Raw genomic sequence first — 19,684 nt, forward strand, 5'->3', positions numbered from 1 at the left:
ATACCACATTGGCAGATGTGCAGGTGAACCTCTGCTTACTGTGGAAAGTCATCTTGGGGCCTGGGATAGGGGTGAGGGAGGAGGTGTGGGGGCAAGTGTAGCATTTCCTGCAGTTGCAGGGGAAGGTGCCGGGTGTGGTGGGGTTGGAGGGCAGTGTGGAGCAAACAAGGGAGTCACGGAGAGAGTGGTCTCTCCGGAAAGCAGACAAGGGTGGGGATGGAAAAATGTCTTGGGTGGTGGGGTCGGATTGTAGATGGCGGAAGTGTCGGAGGATGATGCGTTGTATCCGGAGGTTGGTGGGGTGGTGTGTGAGAACGAGGGGGATCCATCTTTGGGTGGTTGTGGCGGGGGCGGGGTGTGAGGGATGTGTTGCGGGAAATGCGGGAGACGCGGTCAAGGGCGTTCTCGACCACTGTGGGGGGAAAGTTGTGGTCCTTGAAGAACTTGGACGTCAGGGATGTGCGGAAGTGGAATGCCTCATCCTGGGAGCAGATGCGGCGGAGGCGGAGGAATTGGGAATAGGGGACGGAATTTTTGCAGGACGGTGGGCAGGAGGAGGTGTATTCTAGGTAGCTGTGGGAGTCGGTGGGCTTGAAATGGACATCAGTTACAAGCTGGTTGCCTGAGACGGAGACTGAGAGGACAGTCTCCAACTCTCCGACACCACCTCCCTACTGCCCTTTTGATCATGACCCCGCCCCCGAGCACCAAACCATCACCTCCAACACCATTCATGACCTCATCACCTCAGGGGACCACCCACCCACAGCCTCCAACCTTAGTATTCCCCAACCCCGCACGGCCCGTTTCTATCTCCTTCCCAAAATCCACAAACCTGCCTGCCCTGGTCGACCCATTGTCTCAGCCTGTTCCTGTCCCACTGAACTCATCTCCACCCATCTGGACTCCATTTTCTCCCCTTTGGTCCAGGAACTCCCTACCTACGTCCGTGACCCCACCCACGCCCTTCACCTCCTCCAGAACTTCCAATTCCCTGGCCTCCAACACCTCATTTTCACCATGGATGTCCAGTCCCTATACACCTGTATTCCGCATGCAGATGGCCTCAAGGCCCTCCGCTTCTTCCTGTCCCGCAGGCCCGACCAGTCCCCCTCCACCGACACCCTCATCCGCCTAGCTGAACTCGTCCTCACCCTCAACAACATCTCTTTCGATTCGTCCCACTTTACAGACAAAGGGGGTGGCCATGGGCACCCGTATGGGCCCCAGCTATGCCTGCCTCTTTGTAGGTTACGTGGAACAGTCCCTCTTCCGCACCTATACAGGCCCCAAACCCCACGTCTTCCTCTGTTACATTGACTGTATCGGCGCCGCCTCTTGCTCCCCAGAGGAGCTCGAACAGTTCATCCACTTCACCAACACCTTTAACCCCAACCTCAAGTTCACCTGGGCCATCTCCAGCACATCCCTCACCTTCCTGGACCTCTCAGTCTCCATCTCAGGCAACCAGCTTGTAACTGATGTCCATTTCAGGCCCACCGACTTCCACAGCTACCTAGAATACACCTCCTCCTGCCCACCGTCCTGCAAAAATTCCGTCCCCTATTCCCAATTCCTCCGCCTCCGCCGCATCTGCTCCCAGGATGAGGCATTCCACTTCCGCACATCCCTGACGTCCAAGTTCTTCAAGGACCACAACTTTCCCCCCACAGTGGTCGAGAACGCCCTTGACCGCGTCTCCCACATTTCCCGCAACACATCCCTCACACCCCGCCCCCGCCACAACCACCCAAAGATGGATCCCCCTCGTTCTCACACACCACCCCACCAACCTCCGGATACAACGCATCATCCTCCGACACTTCCGCCATCTACAATCCGACCCCACCACCCAAGACATTTTTCCATCCCCACCCTTGTCTGCTTTCCGGAGAGACCACTCTCTCTGTGATTCCCTTGTTTGCTCCACACTGCCCTCCAACCCCACCACAACCGGTACCTTCCCCTGCAACCACAGGAAATGCTACACTTGCCCCCACACCTCCTCCCTCACCCCTATCCCAGGCCCCAAGATGACTTGCCATAGTAAGCAGATGTTCACCTGCACATCTGCCAATGTGGTATACTGTATCCACAGTACCCGGTGTGGTTTCCTCTACATTGGGTAAACCAAGCGGAGGCTTGGGGACCGCTTTGCAGAACACCTCCGCTTGGTTCGAAATAAACAATTGCACCTCCCAGTCGCGAACCATTTCTACTCCCCCTCCCATTCTTTAGATGACATGTCCATCATGGGCCTCCTGCAGTGCCACAATGATGCCACCCGAAGGTTGCAGGAACAGCAACTCATATTCCGCTTGGGAACCCTGCAGCCCAATGGTATCAATGTGGACTTCACCAGCTTCAAAATCTCCCCTTGCCCAGCTCTTTCCCCCCCCGCCCCCCCCACTGCATCCCAAAACCAACCCAGCCTGTCTCTGCCTCCCTAACCTGTTCTTCCTCTCACTCATCCCTTCCTCCCACCCCAAGCCGCACCTCTATTTCCTACCTACTAACCTCATCCCACCTCCTTGACCTTGCCGTCTTCCCTGGACTGACCTATCCCCTCCCTACCTTCTCACCTACACGCTCCTCTCCACCTATCTTCTTTTGTCTCCACCTTCGGTCCGCCTCCCCCTCTCTCCCTATTTATTCCAGAACCCTCTCCCCATCCCCCTCTCTGATGAAGGGTCTAGGCCCGAAACATCAGCTTTTGTGCTGCTGAGATGCTACTTGGCCTGCTGTGTTCATCCAGCTTCACACCTTATTATCTTGACTATTCTAGTTACTTTTCTTGTAGGAGTTTTCTGAGCAATTTTCCATAAGAGGAATTACATGTATAGTAGTTGGAGGATTTGATGGATTGAAGTTTCTGGGAGAGGCAAAGAAAGGGTGCTGCCTCCTCCCCATACCACCAGCGGGAGATAATAACAGCTTGAGTAATGCATTGATGTGGTTCTGTCCATTTTCAGCAATGGTAAATTGGATTTGTTCTAGCAGTTTCAATGAAAATTAGGTGCATTGTATTTCAGAGAGATGTAATTGATAAAACAGATGTTCACCCAAAGAAAGAACTATGAGTGAGTTGACTGAATGTTTAGACAAAGGGATTGTTTGGGAACTGCTGATAACAAAACTGAAACATCCCAGCACCACATCTCGCAGGAGGATGTAATTACAGTGAGACATATTTACATTCTACTATAAATGTTGACATGCTGTAATTATATTGATTGGAGCAAGGTCAGCCTGGTGGATCTCACAGAGTATGAGTCCCCTGATTGGGGCTGTTAAACTGGTCCACTCAGGGTGCCCTGGATGACAGATGTAAACAGGAGTGCCAGGGGTTGTTTTCTTGCTCGGAACCAGCTCTGCACTTGCTGGGTCAGTGCCGTGTACTATGCATGTGTAAATACAGGATGACTTGGTGACAGAATACCGGCGTTTGTGGAGTTATTTCAATAATGGTACAGGTTGGAAGAGGAAGCAGTCATAGAGACACACAGCACAGAAACAGGCCCTTCGGCCCAACTTGTGTGTAGCCGAAACATTTTTTAGATGTAAAAGATATGTATTTTATTCCCTATTGTGGCCGATGTCAGCCTTGACAAGAATTTGCACTGACAGATTTAGCTTGGCCCATGGGATGCTTACACGCCCATTCATTCAGTAACAGTGATGAAGGTGACGGTTTAGCCCTGTATGGTAGAGATGAATGTTGTCACTCTCGGGTTGTTTCCTTGTGTTTATTTCAGGAATTACAAAAAGCAGTTGACAACCGCAAAGCGATCATCTTATCCATTAACCTGTGCAGCGCTGAGTTCACCCAGTCAGACACGAGTGATGCGCTGGAACTCCGTGAGCGATTGAGTCAGATGAACAAGCGTTGGGACCAGGTTGGCAGCCTGCTGGAGGCTTGGCGTCACACTCTACAGGATGCCCTCATGCAGTGCCACGTGAGTAAAGTGAGGGCTATCACCTCTTCTGCTGAGTGGCATGTTTTCGTGGGGCCAACATCACAGTGCACGTGATCATTAGGAGCACTTCACCACTTTATTTAACCAAACAGATACAATCCAGAGATTCCACGGAGGGTCGGATTCTCAACATTACCCACAGGTTCCTGGGACTTTTTTTTTCCAGAGACAGTCCTGGATGTGGGACAACATCATGGAGGGCCCTGAGCACTTGTACCTCATTGTTCCCAGTGACATTAGCTTCAGTAATAGGGTGGCAAGGTGGTAATGTCTCTACCTCTGGGCTAGGAGGCTTGAGTTCAAGTTCCTGCAACCCCCCCCCCCCCCCCCCCCCATCACCACCATGGTGTGTCATTGCATTTCTAAACAATATGTTTACTTGGGTGATAAAGTGTAAAATAATGAACATTTCTGTGACAACTTTCATGAGTTCAGAATACCCGATAACAGTTTACAACCAACCTCGATACCCTTGGAGGATAATAACCTTTATAAGGTAGGGAAATCTGTTCTGAAGAAGGGACATGAAACGTTAACTCTGACTGTTCTTCACTGATGCAGCCAGACCTGCTGAACTTTTCCAGCAACTTCTCTTTCTCTTACGCAATTGCAGCCTGTGCATGTATGTCCTCTCACAGAAAGCAATTAAATAAAAGACTTGACCATCTGCATCCGAGATTTTGGTTACAGGCAGAATGTAGAACAACCAGCTCCTGCTTATCTTCAAACAGTGGGATGCTGTGCTCCCTCGGTATGGCACTGGGTGTCAGCCAGCATGATGCACTTAAGCACTGTGGTTGAAAGCACGACTCCCAGCTGCTAGTGTATCACCAGTCGGTTGGGATGGGCAGTTTGGTGGCACTGTTTCAATGCCAGCTGTCCTGCTGTTTGGAAGTGGCAGGTCAGCTGTGGCCCGTCTGATGTTGCCTTTCCCCTGTTCCGTGTCTGCAGGATTTCCATGAGATGAGCCACGGCCTCCTGCTCTGGCTGGAGAACATAGACAGAAGGAGGAATGAAATTCTCCCCCTCGACCCCAACCTGGACTCGGACACACTGCAGGACCATCACAAGACATTGTTGGTGAGAGCCGCATTATTGTATCATTGTTTTTGAGTTCATTGCGCCTGGTATCCCTGCAGGAAGTGACCTAGGAGAGAGACTGGTGTTAATGGTTGATGGGACAAGGACAATGCGGAATAAAATGGAGCCTCCTCGAGTCTAACCCTCCTACACCAGAAACTCAGAAGCAACATCTTTTGAAATCTCATACTCACGCAACATGGGACCGCAACGCTATTAATAATTTAATCTTTTTGTAAATCCTTTCTCCTCTAGTGCCAGTCCTGCCCCCCTACACCTCCTTTCCTGTAGAGGTCATGCCCCGTCAACCCCATGGCCTACCCCCAGTGCTCTGGTCTGCCCACTGCCTTCTCGCTACTATCACCACGTGCGGCACTGCACCTGAGAGAAGGTAAACTGACGCACACATGGGATCGAACCTGGAACAAGGATTTGTACAGAAGGCATTGAGAGCTGGACTTTTAAATTCACTGACATTATCATTGGACATACACTAGATGGTGCTGTATCTCACTGTGTGAGAAAGAGAGTGAATAGATTGTGGATTAAAGTACCCTGTCATTCCTACACCAGCTCTGTCTGTATTGGAGATATTCCCCACCTTTTCTCACAAGCCTGGGTACTTTCAGCTTCTTGGAATATAGTTTATCCAATCTGTTCATCTCTTCCCCTCTCTCTTTTTTACCATCTCTGTTTCCCCTCTGATTCTCTCTTACGTTTCTCTGCCATCCCCTTTCTTTCTGTTTCACACTCGCTCTCACATTTTGTCTCTCACACTCTGTCTCTCTGTTTCTGTCTCTCGCGCACACTCTGTCTCTCGCACTTGCTCTCACTCTTTTTCTCTCTCTCTCTCTCACCCTCTCTCACTCACTCACTGTTAGATTGATGGAGAAGATGCATCAGGGTTGGATGGGAGGGTTGCAGGGAAGGGAGGTGGTGAAAAATAGAATGAGTAGGGGAGGAGCGAGTGTTTAGGGGGACACTGAAAGGATGGGAGGGAGGGTTTGAAGGGTAAGAAGGAGGAATGGAAGGGACGGGAGGAGTGGATGGGACAGACACACAGTTCCTGTGAGTTAGTTTAACATTCACCTCACTGCATTCACAATCTAGCAGGTGCTGATGTTCTAAATCAGGATTTTGTTTCAAGTTACAAGGTGAGTCACATTTACTCCTCCAGTCAATAAACTGGCTGCTTTTCAACATCTCCCTGCTACTTCCTGCCAGCGACTATAAATGCTGCAACCACGTCAGTAAAATCCATCATCTTTATCACTTTGACCTCCTACCATTTAATTTGAACTTGTGAAGTAATTTGGGTGTGTTACTATTTAACATTTGGTACTAGTTGTTAACTTAATTGTAGTGAAAACCAGATGTCACTTTTGATCTTATATATATATATATGTTTAGACATTAAGTACGACATTGAAGGACATAAACAGGTCATCCGGGCTAAAATTCCACTGAGGGTGTGTTGCACTATCAAAGCTGCCATCTTTCGGAGGAGACATTTAAACCAAGACACCATCTGAACTTTTACAATAGACACAGAATGTTTCATGGCAATTTTTCAAAGAAGAGTTGGTGAATTTTTCCTTTACCAGGCCAACACCTACCTCCCGACCAACACTGATAAAAGTGATCAAGCGTGATCTGCCTCTTATGTTTTATGTTATGTGATCTTACTGGGCTCAGATTGGCCGTAGCAGTGTTCGTTTATCAAACATATCACTTTTGCTCTAAAGCTTTCTGGGTTTGAGTGCTACATATGTGAGGTGTGGCTATATATGTGAGGTGTAGCTCCTACCTAATCTGCACCTTGCTGATTTATGTTTTGAATTTAACTTTAAAACTGGGTTGGTGCGTCTCGATGGGTGCAGGAAGGGTTTAGCGGGATGGGGCCAAATGGGACTAGATTAATTTAGGATATCCGGTCGGCACGGATGAGTTGGACTGAAGGGCCTGTTTCCATGCTGTACATCTCTATGACTCCAGTGCTGTCCCACATGCTATCCTAAACAAGCTATTTTAGCTCATTCACAGAGAAACCTTAACTCCTCTCTCCCTGTGCTTATTAAAAGTGTAGTTATGGTCCTATAGCCCTCTGCAAACAGCCTTGACTGTCTGTGCATCTAACTTTTTAAAATTAAATCGAATTGTTCTGTAATATACAATGCAGCGATGTTTTGTAAAACTTCATTTCAACATGACCTGCCATGGCAAAGTGCTATTTTGGGGGGTCATTAGTGCTTTTTTTAAAGATCAGTTATTGTGCCTCAGCATTGAGGTCAGTGCCCAAAGCTGTCATACAAACATACAATGTAGGAGCAGTAGCAGGCCATTCGACCCAACAAATCTGTTCTGTCATTCAATAAGATTAAGGTTGATCTGATGACTCCACATTTCCTTTTACTCCCGATAACCTTTATTCGTTCTTGTTTCTCAAGGACCCAGTTAATTCTATCTCAAATATTCTGACTCTGCTTCTGCTGCCCTTTGAGGAAGAGCTTCAAAGACTCCTGACCCTCTTGTGAGAATTTTTTTTTCCCTTTTCTCTGCCTTAAATGGGTGACCATTTATTTTTCTACTGTGAGCACTTGTTCAAGATTCTTCCACAAAAAGTTATTCCTTCCACACCTGCCCTGTCAAGATCCCCCAGGATCTTCTGTGTTTCAATATCAAGGCACCTCTGACTCTTCTAAACTTCAGCAAATGCAGACGACCTATTGAAGCAACTCACCCATTCCGCATGCTGATGCAGTAAAATTTTGCTGAACTGTTCCCAATATATTGACATCCTTCCTTAAATAAGATCAGTAATACTGTGTGCTGTACTCCAGATGTGGTCTTACCAGTGCTCTGTGTCATTGAAGCATACCCTCCCTACGTTTATAATTAATCCTCCCTGTTATTAAAAAATACCATTCCGTTAGCTTTTCTGATTACTTGCTGTACGTATATACTAACCATTTGAGATTCATGCACAAGGACACCCAGACCTCTCCATCTCAGAACCCTGAAAGCTCTCACCGTTTATGCCTGCTCTGTTTTCGGTTAACTAGCCAAGCTTCTATCAATGCCGATATATTACCTGTACACCATGAGCTCTTATTTTGCACAATAACCTGGGATGTAGTTCCTTCTGGAAATCTAAGCACATTGCATCCAGCAGTTCTCCTTTATCCCCAGTACACATTAATTCCTCAAAGAACTCTAATAGATTGGTTAAACGTGATTTCCCCTTTCACAGAACCATGTTGAGTTAACTGAACCTCCCTAAGTGCCCCACTGTAACATCTTTATTAACAGCATCTATCACACTTCCTACAATTGGTGTAAGACAGCTGATGTGTAATTTCCTGCTCTGTCTCCCATCTGTCTCAATAAACGAGTCACATTAACTAATTTCCATTCACATGGAACTGTCCCTGAGTCTAATGACTTCTGAAAAACCTAAAGCCAAACGCAACAACAATCTGAGGAAGGGTCACCGGACCCGAAACGTTAACACTGTTTTCTCCTCCACAGATGCTGCCAGACCTGCTGAGCTTTTCCAGCAACTTTGTTTTTGTTCCTAGCTTACAGCATCTGCAGTTCTTTTGGTACTTAACAACAACAATCTCACTAGTTAATTTTTGTTATGACGGTCAGATTAAGTCCATCAGGACCCAGTGACCTATTAGCTCCAGCTCCAACCATTTCCCTGGTGATTGTAACTTCCTTGAATTCCTCCCTCCCTTCTATTTCCTGACTGTCAGCTATTTCTGGGATGTCACTTCTATCTTGTATAGTGAAGAGTAATGCAAAATATACATTTAATTTATCAACCATCTCTTTTCCACTACCAATTCCCTAGATTCACTTTCTAGAGGAACAGTGCTCGTTTTGTTAACTCTCCTTATTAAAAAAAACTAAAAATAACTCTTACTACTTGTCTTTATATTTCTAGCTAGTTTTCTCCTCTATTTTATTTTTAACTTTTCGTCATTTTTTGCTGTATATAACATTCTATCCAGTCTTCTGACTGGTTACATAACTATATGTTTTTTCTTTAAGTTTGATACTCCTTTTACTTAAATGCAAACATCAATATTGTAAGAAGCCCGGATGCAAAATCTTGACTCACAAGCCCTCAGTTAATGTTTGTCTCTTTCCTCTGTGTTTAAAAGAACAAAATACCTTCTTCCCTGAGTGGTGTTTCTGATCTCGACAAGTCGTATAACACTCTTAACCAGTTTTAAACCTGTAGTTGTCATAATGTAGGGAAGCCTGAGACCAAATTGGTACACAGCAAGATCCACAAACAGCAAAATGACAAATGACCTGCTAATCTGTTTAGTGATGTTGGTAAATGCTAATCAGAGCATTAGGGAGAGGATGTCTTAGTGTTTGAGATGGTGTTCCAACAGAGTAGACAGGGGATAAGTTACATCTCCCTGAAGCACAGCATCTGTGACAGTGTAGCTTTCCCTTGGGACTGCTTTGAGAGCGTCGGTGTGGATTATGTATTCATGGTCCTGACTCCACGACCTTCCAACTTAGAGATGAGAATGCTATCTTTGCCCAAAGTAAATGAAATGTGAGTGGCTCATTTGTTTCTGAGCATTTGGTAATTGTGAAATAATCAGCGGTAAGGATTGTGTTGTGTTTTGTCCCTCAATGCTGGAATGATACTACAACGTGAATATGTTAATTTACACCTTGCAGCAAATCCGACGCGAGCTGCTGGAGTCCCAGCTGAAAGTCGCATCACTGCAGGACATGTCCAGCCAGCTGCTGGTCAATGCAGAGGGGAGCGATTGCCTTGAAGCAAAGGAGAAGGTTCATGTCATTGGCAATCGCCTCAAGCTTCTCTTGAAAGAGGTCACCCATGACCTAAAGGAGCTGGAGAGAATCTTGGACAACTGCAGCAGTCAGGTGGTACGTCAATAAATTCCACAATGTGCCCAATTCAGCACAAGTGAAAGCAATGCCATCTTCAGTGCCAGGCTGTGTTCCTGCTGGGTTAGGATGGCAAAGTGCTTTGTGTTTATAATAGTTGCCAGATGTTGCACTGTGTGAATTTTCTAATGTCTGTAGTCAAGCAAACTGTCTGCGTTGTGTCTGTCAGGTCTATGTCTGTGTGTGCGAGTCTGTCTGTCCTGTGTGCGTGTGTGGCACTGTAACTATGTATTGTGTTAATTTGAATCTGCAGCTTCGATACTCGTACTTCTTGAATGTGAATCAGAGACCACCTTGTGTCAGCCCGTGGTGCTCTGAGTCTCACCATGCCATCACACCTGCTGTATGCGGTGTGGGTGGAATCTCCCTGGAGATAGGCTGAAAGTAGCACCATCCTCCCTTGGTCCCTCCCCGCAGTTGGGGAAACCAGGAAACACAGGCTCTTAATGAGACTGCAAACTATTTTGACACGAAGTTTCACCAAATCAAATCCAGATTTGCTCTCTCTTTGCCAATAAACATGAAGACAAATGATTTTGCCCTTAAATCCACTGGCAGAAAGACCAAGCATTTGTACAAAGTATGTGTTGCAGTTGAGAGAGAGAGAGACAGCTACACGTGATGCCTGACAATGGGAGCCATGTTAAACAAGGAGTGTGAAGGTGCAGAATGCAATTGGGCAGTCCTGGAAAATAGTGATGTGCACTAAATGTTAATTGCATATAATGTTGACCACAAATGAACTTCAAGTTACAAGGTTTAGCATAAGATGATAAAAGCCTTTCAGCTTTTGTTCTTGGTTGTGTGTTTCCCTGTCTGTTTGCTTTGACCTGGCAGGTACAGAACCCTGGGACATGAAGCATTTCTAATGCTTTCACTTGTTCTCCTCTAAGGCAGCCTGGTTTAAAGATCTCTTCTTCTTTTCCAGGACCTGGTGTCGTGGTCTTCAGCTGACAACTTGGACTCCTCAGGCTCTGTCAGCCCTGTGTGTAGCAGAAGTTTACCCGTTCGACCCAGACTGGTAATTCCCTTGCACCAATCTCTTTACCTGACATGGTAGGGCGGTTACAGATATTTAGCCCTTGCATCTGACAGCTGGTACCGTGATACCATAAACCAAGAGTCCCCTGACAGGATGCACAGGCCCTGCAACCCTCCATGTACTCTTCTGCTTACTTCCACCTACCCCTCCCAGTCCCTCCCCACCCTCCTTTGCCATGCATGGAATTGAGAAAAATCGTAAATTTTACTTTGTAGTTAAGTGTTTCTTTTGACTGTTTGTTCTCTCATTAATTCGATTTTTCTGAGTCCTGAGCGATATGTTTATTGTTTGTTCTGATATTTCTGTCTCGTTAATCAGCCCTGGTTCTTTGAATTGATTTTTTTTAATCCTCTCTCCATTCACTCATGGCAGCTTTTCAAAAGGAATGCTGGCTTTCCATCATGGTTTAGCTGTTCCCCAGTCAATGCACATACAACCCATGCATGTCTAGCATTGCATTCTCATTCTACACTCAGCAACATTGCAGCAAGCATTTTAGTCACATTTCCTTGTTGTTAAACAACCTGAAACCAAATGCACACTTCTGTTGTGAATTGTTTGCCCTACAATCCATAATCTAGTGCAATTACAAGTTAGTGAGTGAATTAAGAAAGGCTAGTCAACATCCTACTGTCGTTAAGGGTGGCTAATGCGATAATACATCACTCTAGTAGGACTGTCCCACATTTCATAAAATCCTACAGTGTGGAAGCAGGCCACTCAGCCCATCTGAGTCCCCACTGAACTTCCATAGAGTGTCCCACCCAGATTCATCCCTCCAGCCCTGTAACCCTGTATCTCCCATGGCCAAGCCACCCTAACTTGCGCATCTTTGGACTGTGGGAGGAAACCAGAGCACCCGGAGGAAACCCGCGCAGACACTGGGAGAATGTGTTAACTCCACACAGCCAGTCACCCGAGGGTGCCATCGAACCCAGATCCCTGGCGCTGTGAGGCAGTGGGACTAACCACACAGCCACCGTGCCACCCTGTTCCTTCTACGCTGTTTTCATTCATTGAGCTTGGCTTCCGTGCAGGGCAGTGCTTTGAAAACATTTTCCTGGTGTTAACCCATTTGAAAGCCTCAGATTATGTGTGGCCCCTGAGGAAACATTCGGCAGGTGATACGAGAGTAGTTCAACTGGATGGGATGAAGGAGGAGTAGCGGATTGGGGTGGGATGGGGAGTGGTGATGGGGTGGAAAATAATGAGACAGCATATTGCCCACAAAAGCAATCAGTTACCTACTCTCTGACAAGCCCTGTCTTTTTTTTTTGCAGCGGTAAGGCCTAAGAGAGCAGTGCACTCATTAGGACATGCCACCGATATGAAACTGCAAGCATTTAAAGGGCTCTCGTGGCTTTTAGAACTTAGTCTGAGCTCCACTGCCATCATTACAAGTCCCTGTGCACACTCTGGGATATAGCATTGGGCTGCCTACAGACTGGGTTTACCGAGGGTAGAGGCGTTTCAATCCTGCCCGCATCATATAGTACACAAACTGTTTGTTATTATCCCGAAGGGGTTGGCAGCAAATGCAGAGAGAAAGAGATGGATCTGCCAGCTACAGAAGACCTCGGGCAGATGGGTTTTGTCACTTCCACTCTCTCAGGATTCTCTCAGCTTCATGTCATTAGAACCGCTGAGCATCATCCAGGAGCATCGTCCCCGTCCTGGGAGGTCTTCCTCCCCCTACCCTGTCTGACTGCAGATGGTTACTAGCCTAAGGCTATCCTTGCCAGAGCTGTGTGAGAATCGATCCTGTCTGCCTGTGTCAACCAAACTGACCTGAACCACAGCTCCAGGCAGCAGTCAAATTGTTGTTGGTGCTTGTGGGTTTATAATTGGGACATCCCACCTCCTGACCCCTCAGTGAGCTGTGTTCAATGTCCTGGAGGACCGAGGGGGCTGAATGTTGCATCTTGCAAGATGCAAGTCATGCCTGAGTGACTAGTACTGGGGCAAGACCGACAAGGGCCAAAGATGAAACGTAAAGGCAATTTGCTTTATGTTACAGCGGAGTCGAGAGAAACTCTCCTCCTCCAGTGATTCTGAAGGTTCAGAATTGGGACTGGATGTGCAAACCAGAGCAGGAGGGTGGGTATTCCTTTCTAACGCAATCAGAGTGAGGGAATGAAATGGCACAGATAAGGAGAGAAGTGCAGACATGTGGGACCAGGCACTGACTGAAGCCAGGGATTAAAAAGTCAGCACGCATTGAGTTATAGAGTTACAGTCATACAGCATGGAAACAGCCCCTTCAGCCCAACCCAGGCTATGCCAACTATGTTCCCAAACTAAACTAGCCCCACCTGCCTGTGTTTGGCTCCTGTCCCTCCAAACCTTGCCTATTCATGGACTTCTCCAGATGTTAGTGGTTGGATTGAGAAGCCCTGTTACAGTTTGTTAATTTCACGTGATTGTTCTGTGTACAGAACTGACGCTGTCAGTGCGGGAATGGTTCAGGAGGTGGGACATTAGGATTAAGGAAAGCACAGTGCCTTGCTGAAACAAGCGAACACCACATCCATATCACTCACCCACAGCAGACTCCTTCCAGTAACACAATCAAGCCCATTGATAAGAGCGGCCAAAATGCCACTGCTGACCAATGCAGGAGGAGCAACCACTTTCTTTGTTAACATTGATATTAGTCACCTCACCTGATTTTTTTTTCTTGCTGCACTTTTTTTTTGTGTTCTGTCATCAGTAGCTTGGTCTTTATTTGCTGGACTGAACATTCTCTTTCTTTACCCCTCCGTTCATTCCAAACAGCCACGGGGCAAATGTAGCCTCTCCCAGCCTGGAGCCTCTGTCAGCAGCCCACACAGCAGGTACCTTTGTTCTCCTGGTTTCTACAGTTTACCTCTAGAGCTCAGAGAGGATGATGGAATCTTCCAGGAAGCGTCCAGGATACTAAACACCAGCAAGGAAGGAAGGATTGGCAGAATCTGTGCAGAGGTTGTCACTACAAGGATCCCTCTGCTTTGAGTTGTGTTAACTTGACAGCGGGATCTGATTGTTGCTTATCACGCTTTCCCTCGGGTTCAAACCGTACACTTTAATATGTAAAGTGTAAAAGCCCCTGTATTAATTTAAAACATAAATGCAGAGCCAAGACTGCCGTTTTTATTAGAGATCTACATTGGACGTGGCTCCAGAGTATTCTCACACTATGTTTTGCAAGTGTCGGTCACTTGAATCACTCCAGAGCATCAGATAACGTGGAATCCTAATTCCAGATGAATGGTACAGCTGTTCAGATTGAACATCCTGCCAAATGACATCCCTCCTCATAAGATTCCATCATCATCTTTGATCCTAGACTTTAAATGAAGCTAGTTATTGGGTTTTTTTTTCAGTAACGCAGTGCTTTGTAGACTCTTCAGACATTTTTGTCTTCTGTTGCTTGAATGCTCCCACTGCTGGTTAACAGTTTGTGCCTGTATCTGTTCTGCCTTGCACACCAGATAGCGCTTGTAACCTAACCCAGGCACAAGAGGGCAGAATTCAGCTGCTTCCTACATCGATCTCATCTCTGATTATGTCTCATTGCCCTGTGTGTCCAACCCTTCTGTGTATTCCTGTAAGTGTTCCTCAATAAACCACTGCTCCCTGCCCTTTCCCCGCTGCCACTACCTGCCGCCCAGCCATTCCTACTCGCCTCTAACACAGAACGCGCAGGGGATTCCGAATGCAGCCTAGCAGCACTCTGAGGGTGTCGTGTGCAGTATCAGTGCAACTTGGGAGCCCTGTAATTTGACTAACCTCTGTACCAGCCTGCACTGCTTCAAGTGGCATTAACCCAACACAGGTTTTAAAAGCAGCAGCACCGCAGGCTCTAAGTAATCTAGCAGCACTTGAAACTTGCTGTGCAGCTTGTGTTCCAAAGCTATTTCTAACTGTGGCAATTCTATAAGGTCAGTGTGCTGCTGCCTAGTTTATTGTTGTTTCTTGTCTATGTACAATATTCAATTTGTCACTTTGACAAGCACCGATATCAATCAGTTTTCGTTGAATAGAGGAATAAATCCAAGTACACAGGCCTGACAGCTTGTGGTCAGCACGCTTGGGTATTATAAATGTTTGATCTCAAGCCTTGTGGGCTATATCAGCATTTGTTCTCCGATCAGAGTGTTTTGTGTTCAACGCACAAAACAACCACAGCTTATGTTCAGGAATGAGGGTTTGAGACAGCTTTGTTTCTGACATCCTGCAGAATGAGTTTCACTCGTGAAGGAACGAGCGTACCCAAAAATGAAGGGTTGAGTAAGGGGGAGAGTTACAACATGAGGACGGAGGCATATCACAGATCATCTCCATTCATCTCGAGTGGACGAGGCTGCCTTTTCCTTTCTGACTTTGTTTTCGGGTTAGGAGTTTGAGCTGATGCCAGGAGCTTTGCAGTTGCAGGGTGGGGATATTCTCCTATAGTAACACAGGCGAATGACCGTTCAGTACCGCCCTCCCCTCCCCACCATTTCGCCAGGCCAGTGGGCTCAAAGAGAGATGTCACACTATCTCGGACAGGAACGGAGGGAGACTCGTGTCGAGATGTGAATTTGCAATGAGCAATGGATCCAACAGGGTGACCTGTGAATGTCTCCTGTAAACAGAAATGACCTCCGCTTGGTGCATCTTCTGTGAGAGCGAATAGGGAGATTCTGCCTTGAGCAGTGTTCTCACCTTTCTCAGTACATATCCAGATGATAGGTCCAACAGAGATCACCATCCGCTGATTAACCAGTGAAAAGACATTAGTTTTAAGAAAAAGGCCAGTGAAAGTTATTAATTTCAAACAGAAGTCAGCCAAATGTTGCGTAGGAGATAACTCAATCAAATTTCTTTGCTATAAAACGAATGTCATCCATTAAACCTTTAGCTTTAAGAATCATGCCAACCAAATTGTACTCTTATTAAGTAATCTCCTGTATGGGTATTTCTGCTATAACATGATAGTCACATTCTTGTGCAACCTTGCACTATAGAAAACCGCTGTACCTGTACAACAGAAGGTTCACGTTATCCAAACAGTGTGCACTCTTCATCAATCACTTTACAGCAGAAATACCTGTATTCCAGCAATGACTACACTTCAGGAGTGTTACAATTAAGCTGCCTTGGTTTCAGTAATTGCAAAAGAAGTTTTGAATGAAGCATCGAGATGTTAGAGAACTTGGGAGGGGGCTTGGTGGGAAGAAACAGTTGTACACAGTACATAGTCTACTCCAGACAGGGATTTTTTTTCACAACAGCAGCTTGCATTGGCAGAGAACTTTTTTAAGGTCAAAAAACTTCTATAGGTTCTGACATTTGTGGAGGGAATAACGGCCGAGCCCAGAATTCAGTGAATAACTCTGCAAGTTCAGCATTATGCCACGAAATACTACACTGTAAATATTGTGTCTTGTGTTTGGAGTTTGAGGAAGGTCACAGGTTTTGGTTGAAGTGAGAATGGCTCAAGTAGGAGTTAGAGAGGAATTTGAAAAAAAAATATTTTAAGAGGGTGTTGTTGCTGCTTCTGGCAAGCCTGTTCGTCCATTCATCTTTTGCACTCAGTGTGCAGTTAAAACCAAAAATAAATCCAGGATTCATTTAAAAGCGATGCAGGTTGAACTGAGACAAAGGGAAACATTTTCTACCTGAGGTAAAGCTATATTTGGTTTGAATGCTTAATTTTAATGAAACAACCTGTTAGTGGGTGATGAGGTACTGCTTGTTCCTGTTGCATTCCATTAACTCCCATTAATGGTGTTCTCAGACAGTCTGAGGTAAGCATAATGGGACTTCAGTAAAGGAACAGTGTGATGCTGTTTAATGTGCCATGACTTTTCAGTGCTGCAGTGGTCTTTTCGAATGACTGGGAAAGAAGCCATGTGTGTAATAAATCCTCGGGCACCTATGCAGTCTTCGTTACCCTCTGTTCTGCTTTACTGCCCTTCTAAAGGAAAGATTACTGATCACAGCAGCGATCGGGTGCTATGCAGGAAGGTTTAACAGGACTATTTACTTATGTATTTGCAACAGATCACTGGTATAATTACAGATACCTGGTGGACTTACATTTCTGGATCAAAATACACCTAAGAGATTCAGATTTGAAGCAGTTAATACATTCTTTCTGTATTATGGAGGTTTGAGTCACACCACTTAAAAAAGTGTAATATTTTAGAATGCAGATTTGAAACCCCAGTGTAACCAAAGATGATGTTAAGGTAATGGGTGAGCGAGCTGAATGGTAGAACAGAGACAAGGAGAGGAATTAATTGCAGACCATTCAGTCCCTCCAACCTGTTTAATAATTTTCACTTGGAGCCTGGGTTACTGTGGGAACAGGCACTTTTACATGCATGCTGTATATGTCTGATCTGTTGATAGTCACATTGCACCTCGAACATCCATTCCATCAGATAGTGACCAGGAATCTCTCCTGCTCTTGTACACTCAATGTCAGACCCCCATGCTGGAGCACAGGAAGATCCCACTCTTGCTTTGAAGCCACACCAAACGCTGTCACAAGAGGAGTAGATCACATCCAGCTTGGTTCATAAAATAGCTTCAGCTAAGAATATAATAGTAAGGAATTCTCACTGTAACAATACAAGGTGCTGGCGAGAGCACAGCTGGAGTACTGTGAATAGTTTTGGTTGCCTTATTTGAGGAAAGGGATCTCATTGGAGGCAGTTCAGAGAAGGTTCACTAGGATGATCCTTCATCTGGAGAATCATGGACAAACATTAAACAGGTTGGGACTCCACTCACTGGAGGTTAGAAGAATGAGAGGTGATCTCATTGCAATATACAGGATTCTGAAGGGGCTTGACATGGTAAGGGTTGAAAGGCTGTTTTCCTCATGGGAGAGTCTAGGAGCAGAAGGCTTGGTCTCCGAATAAAGGGGCACCAATTTAAGACTAAGATGAGGAGGAACTTCTTCTCTGACCTCTTTGCCACAGAAAGCTGTGAGGGCAGAGTCCTTGTATACATTTTAAGGCTGTGATAGATTCTTGATCAGTCTGGGAATCAAGGGTTACAGAGAAAATGTAGGAGAGTGAACTTGAGGAACGTTGGATCAGCCAAGTTCCTACTGAATGGCTGAGCGGGCCAAATGGCCTCTTTCTGCTCCAATTACTTATGGCCTTAAAAGAAATATATCTGCATTTATGTAGTGCCTTTTATTAACTTGAGCCCACAAAGCATTTCTTTGTCAGTGAAGCACTTTGGATGCGTGGTGACTTGTATTACAGGGAATGCAGCTACCAACAATGTACAAAGCAAGCTACCATAAAACTGATTAGCTGATGATTTGTTTTAGTGACGTTGGTTTGGGGTTATGTATCAGCCAGGACACTGGGGCAGTCCCCTGCTGTTCGCATAGTGCCATGGGGTATTCTCAATTCTCCCAGATGCACTTGCATCCATCGATCCTTCAACCAATCCTATTGAATATGTCATATCTGATGACCATCTTGTGCTGATATTAGGGCCTTTCTGTGTGCAAGCTGGATGCTGCATTTCCTACATCACAGCAATGGCTGCACCTCAGCAGTGTATCATTATGAAGTAACAAAAGAGGCCATATAAATGCAAGACTGCCCTTTCTAACAACCTGGGAGATGATAGAGAAAGAAAGTAAGAGTGAGAGACCGTTCCTAAATCAGAAGGCAAGAGTCAGAAATAGACTCAATGCAGATTTTTTTTAAATTCATTCAGGAGATGAGAGTGTTGCTGACCAGGCAGCAGTTCAGAGTCAACCACATTGCTGTGAGTCTGGACTCACAGGTAGGCCAGACCGGGTAAGGACGGCAGTTTCCTTTCCTAAAGGACATTGGTGAACCACATGGGTTTTTAACCCCAACAATCAACAATGGATTTATGATCATCATTATAATGTTAATTCCAGATATTTATTCACATTCCACCATCTGCCGTGGCAGGACTCAAACCCGGGTCCCCAGAATGTTATCTGGGTCTCTGGATTAACAGTGCAGCAATAATACCACTAGGCCGTCGCCTCTCCCCAGAGAAACCTTGGCAATGGAGCAAGGCTTTCTGTCTGGCTGCGGAGCTGGTGGGATCTGAAGGAGGAGCTGCCAGGAATTGTCCGAAGTTGCTTTTGACCCTGAGATTTGGTGTTTGTTCAGATCTCACTGCACCAAATGGCAAAACGGGAACCAGCAGATGCTGTTTAAAGGGTTTCAGTAATTAAAGAGAAGGACCCTCCCTCTTGGTGCTAACCCAGGAGAGAAAGAGAAAAACCAAGATGTTATTACCTGAATTCAATTCTCTAAGCTGGTCTTTGAACCAGACCAAGCCCCGGTAGCTGATAAAGATCCCAGAGCACAGTGGGCCGGGTAACCATCACATTCGGACAATTTGTCCCATTGAGAGGTTCTGTTTGTGGCAGTCTGTGGCAACTTTGCTTTTGTTGTTAAAAATACTCATCCTCTAATAAATGGTCAGTGTGGAAGCAGGCTATTTGGCTGATCGATCCCACTCTGACTCTCCAGAGAGCATCCCACCCAGTCCCAACCCTGTAATCCTGCATTCCCAAAGGCTAACCCACCTAGCCCACACGTCTTTGGACTGTGGGAGGAAACCAGAGCGGCCGGGTGAAACCCATGCAGGCACAAGGACAACATGCAAG

At 46.1% G+C, this 19,684-nt stretch overlaps 1 protein-coding gene across 11 annotated transcripts in view; it reads left to right on the forward strand.

The window, feature by feature from the left end:
* Positions 1–19,684, forward strand: part of syne1b (spectrin repeat containing, nuclear envelope 1b) — a 504,959-nt gene that overhangs the window by 482,190 nt on the left and 3,085 nt on the right. For 10 of the 11 annotated variants that reach the window (XM_059648367.1, XM_059648364.1, XM_059648368.1 and 7 more), the window contains 5 exons: positions 3,756–3,956; positions 4,929–5,057; positions 9,765–9,977; positions 10,927–11,019; positions 13,816–13,874. In XM_059648367.1, coding sequence (XP_059504350.1) covers positions 3,756–3,956; positions 4,929–5,057; positions 9,765–9,977; positions 10,927–11,019; positions 13,816–13,874 — 695 coding nt within the window. The remainder of the gene's footprint in view (positions 1–3,755; positions 3,957–4,928; positions 5,058–9,764; positions 9,978–10,926; positions 11,020–13,815; positions 13,875–19,684) is intronic. The other variant, XM_059648370.1, reaches the window with a different exon arrangement.

This window comes from Stegostoma tigrinum, chromosome 9 (assembly GCF_030684315.1).
Source record: "Stegostoma tigrinum isolate sSteTig4 chromosome 9, sSteTig4.hap1, whole genome shotgun sequence".
Taxonomy (NCBI): domain Eukaryota; kingdom Metazoa; phylum Chordata; class Chondrichthyes; order Orectolobiformes; family Stegostomatidae; genus Stegostoma; species Stegostoma tigrinum.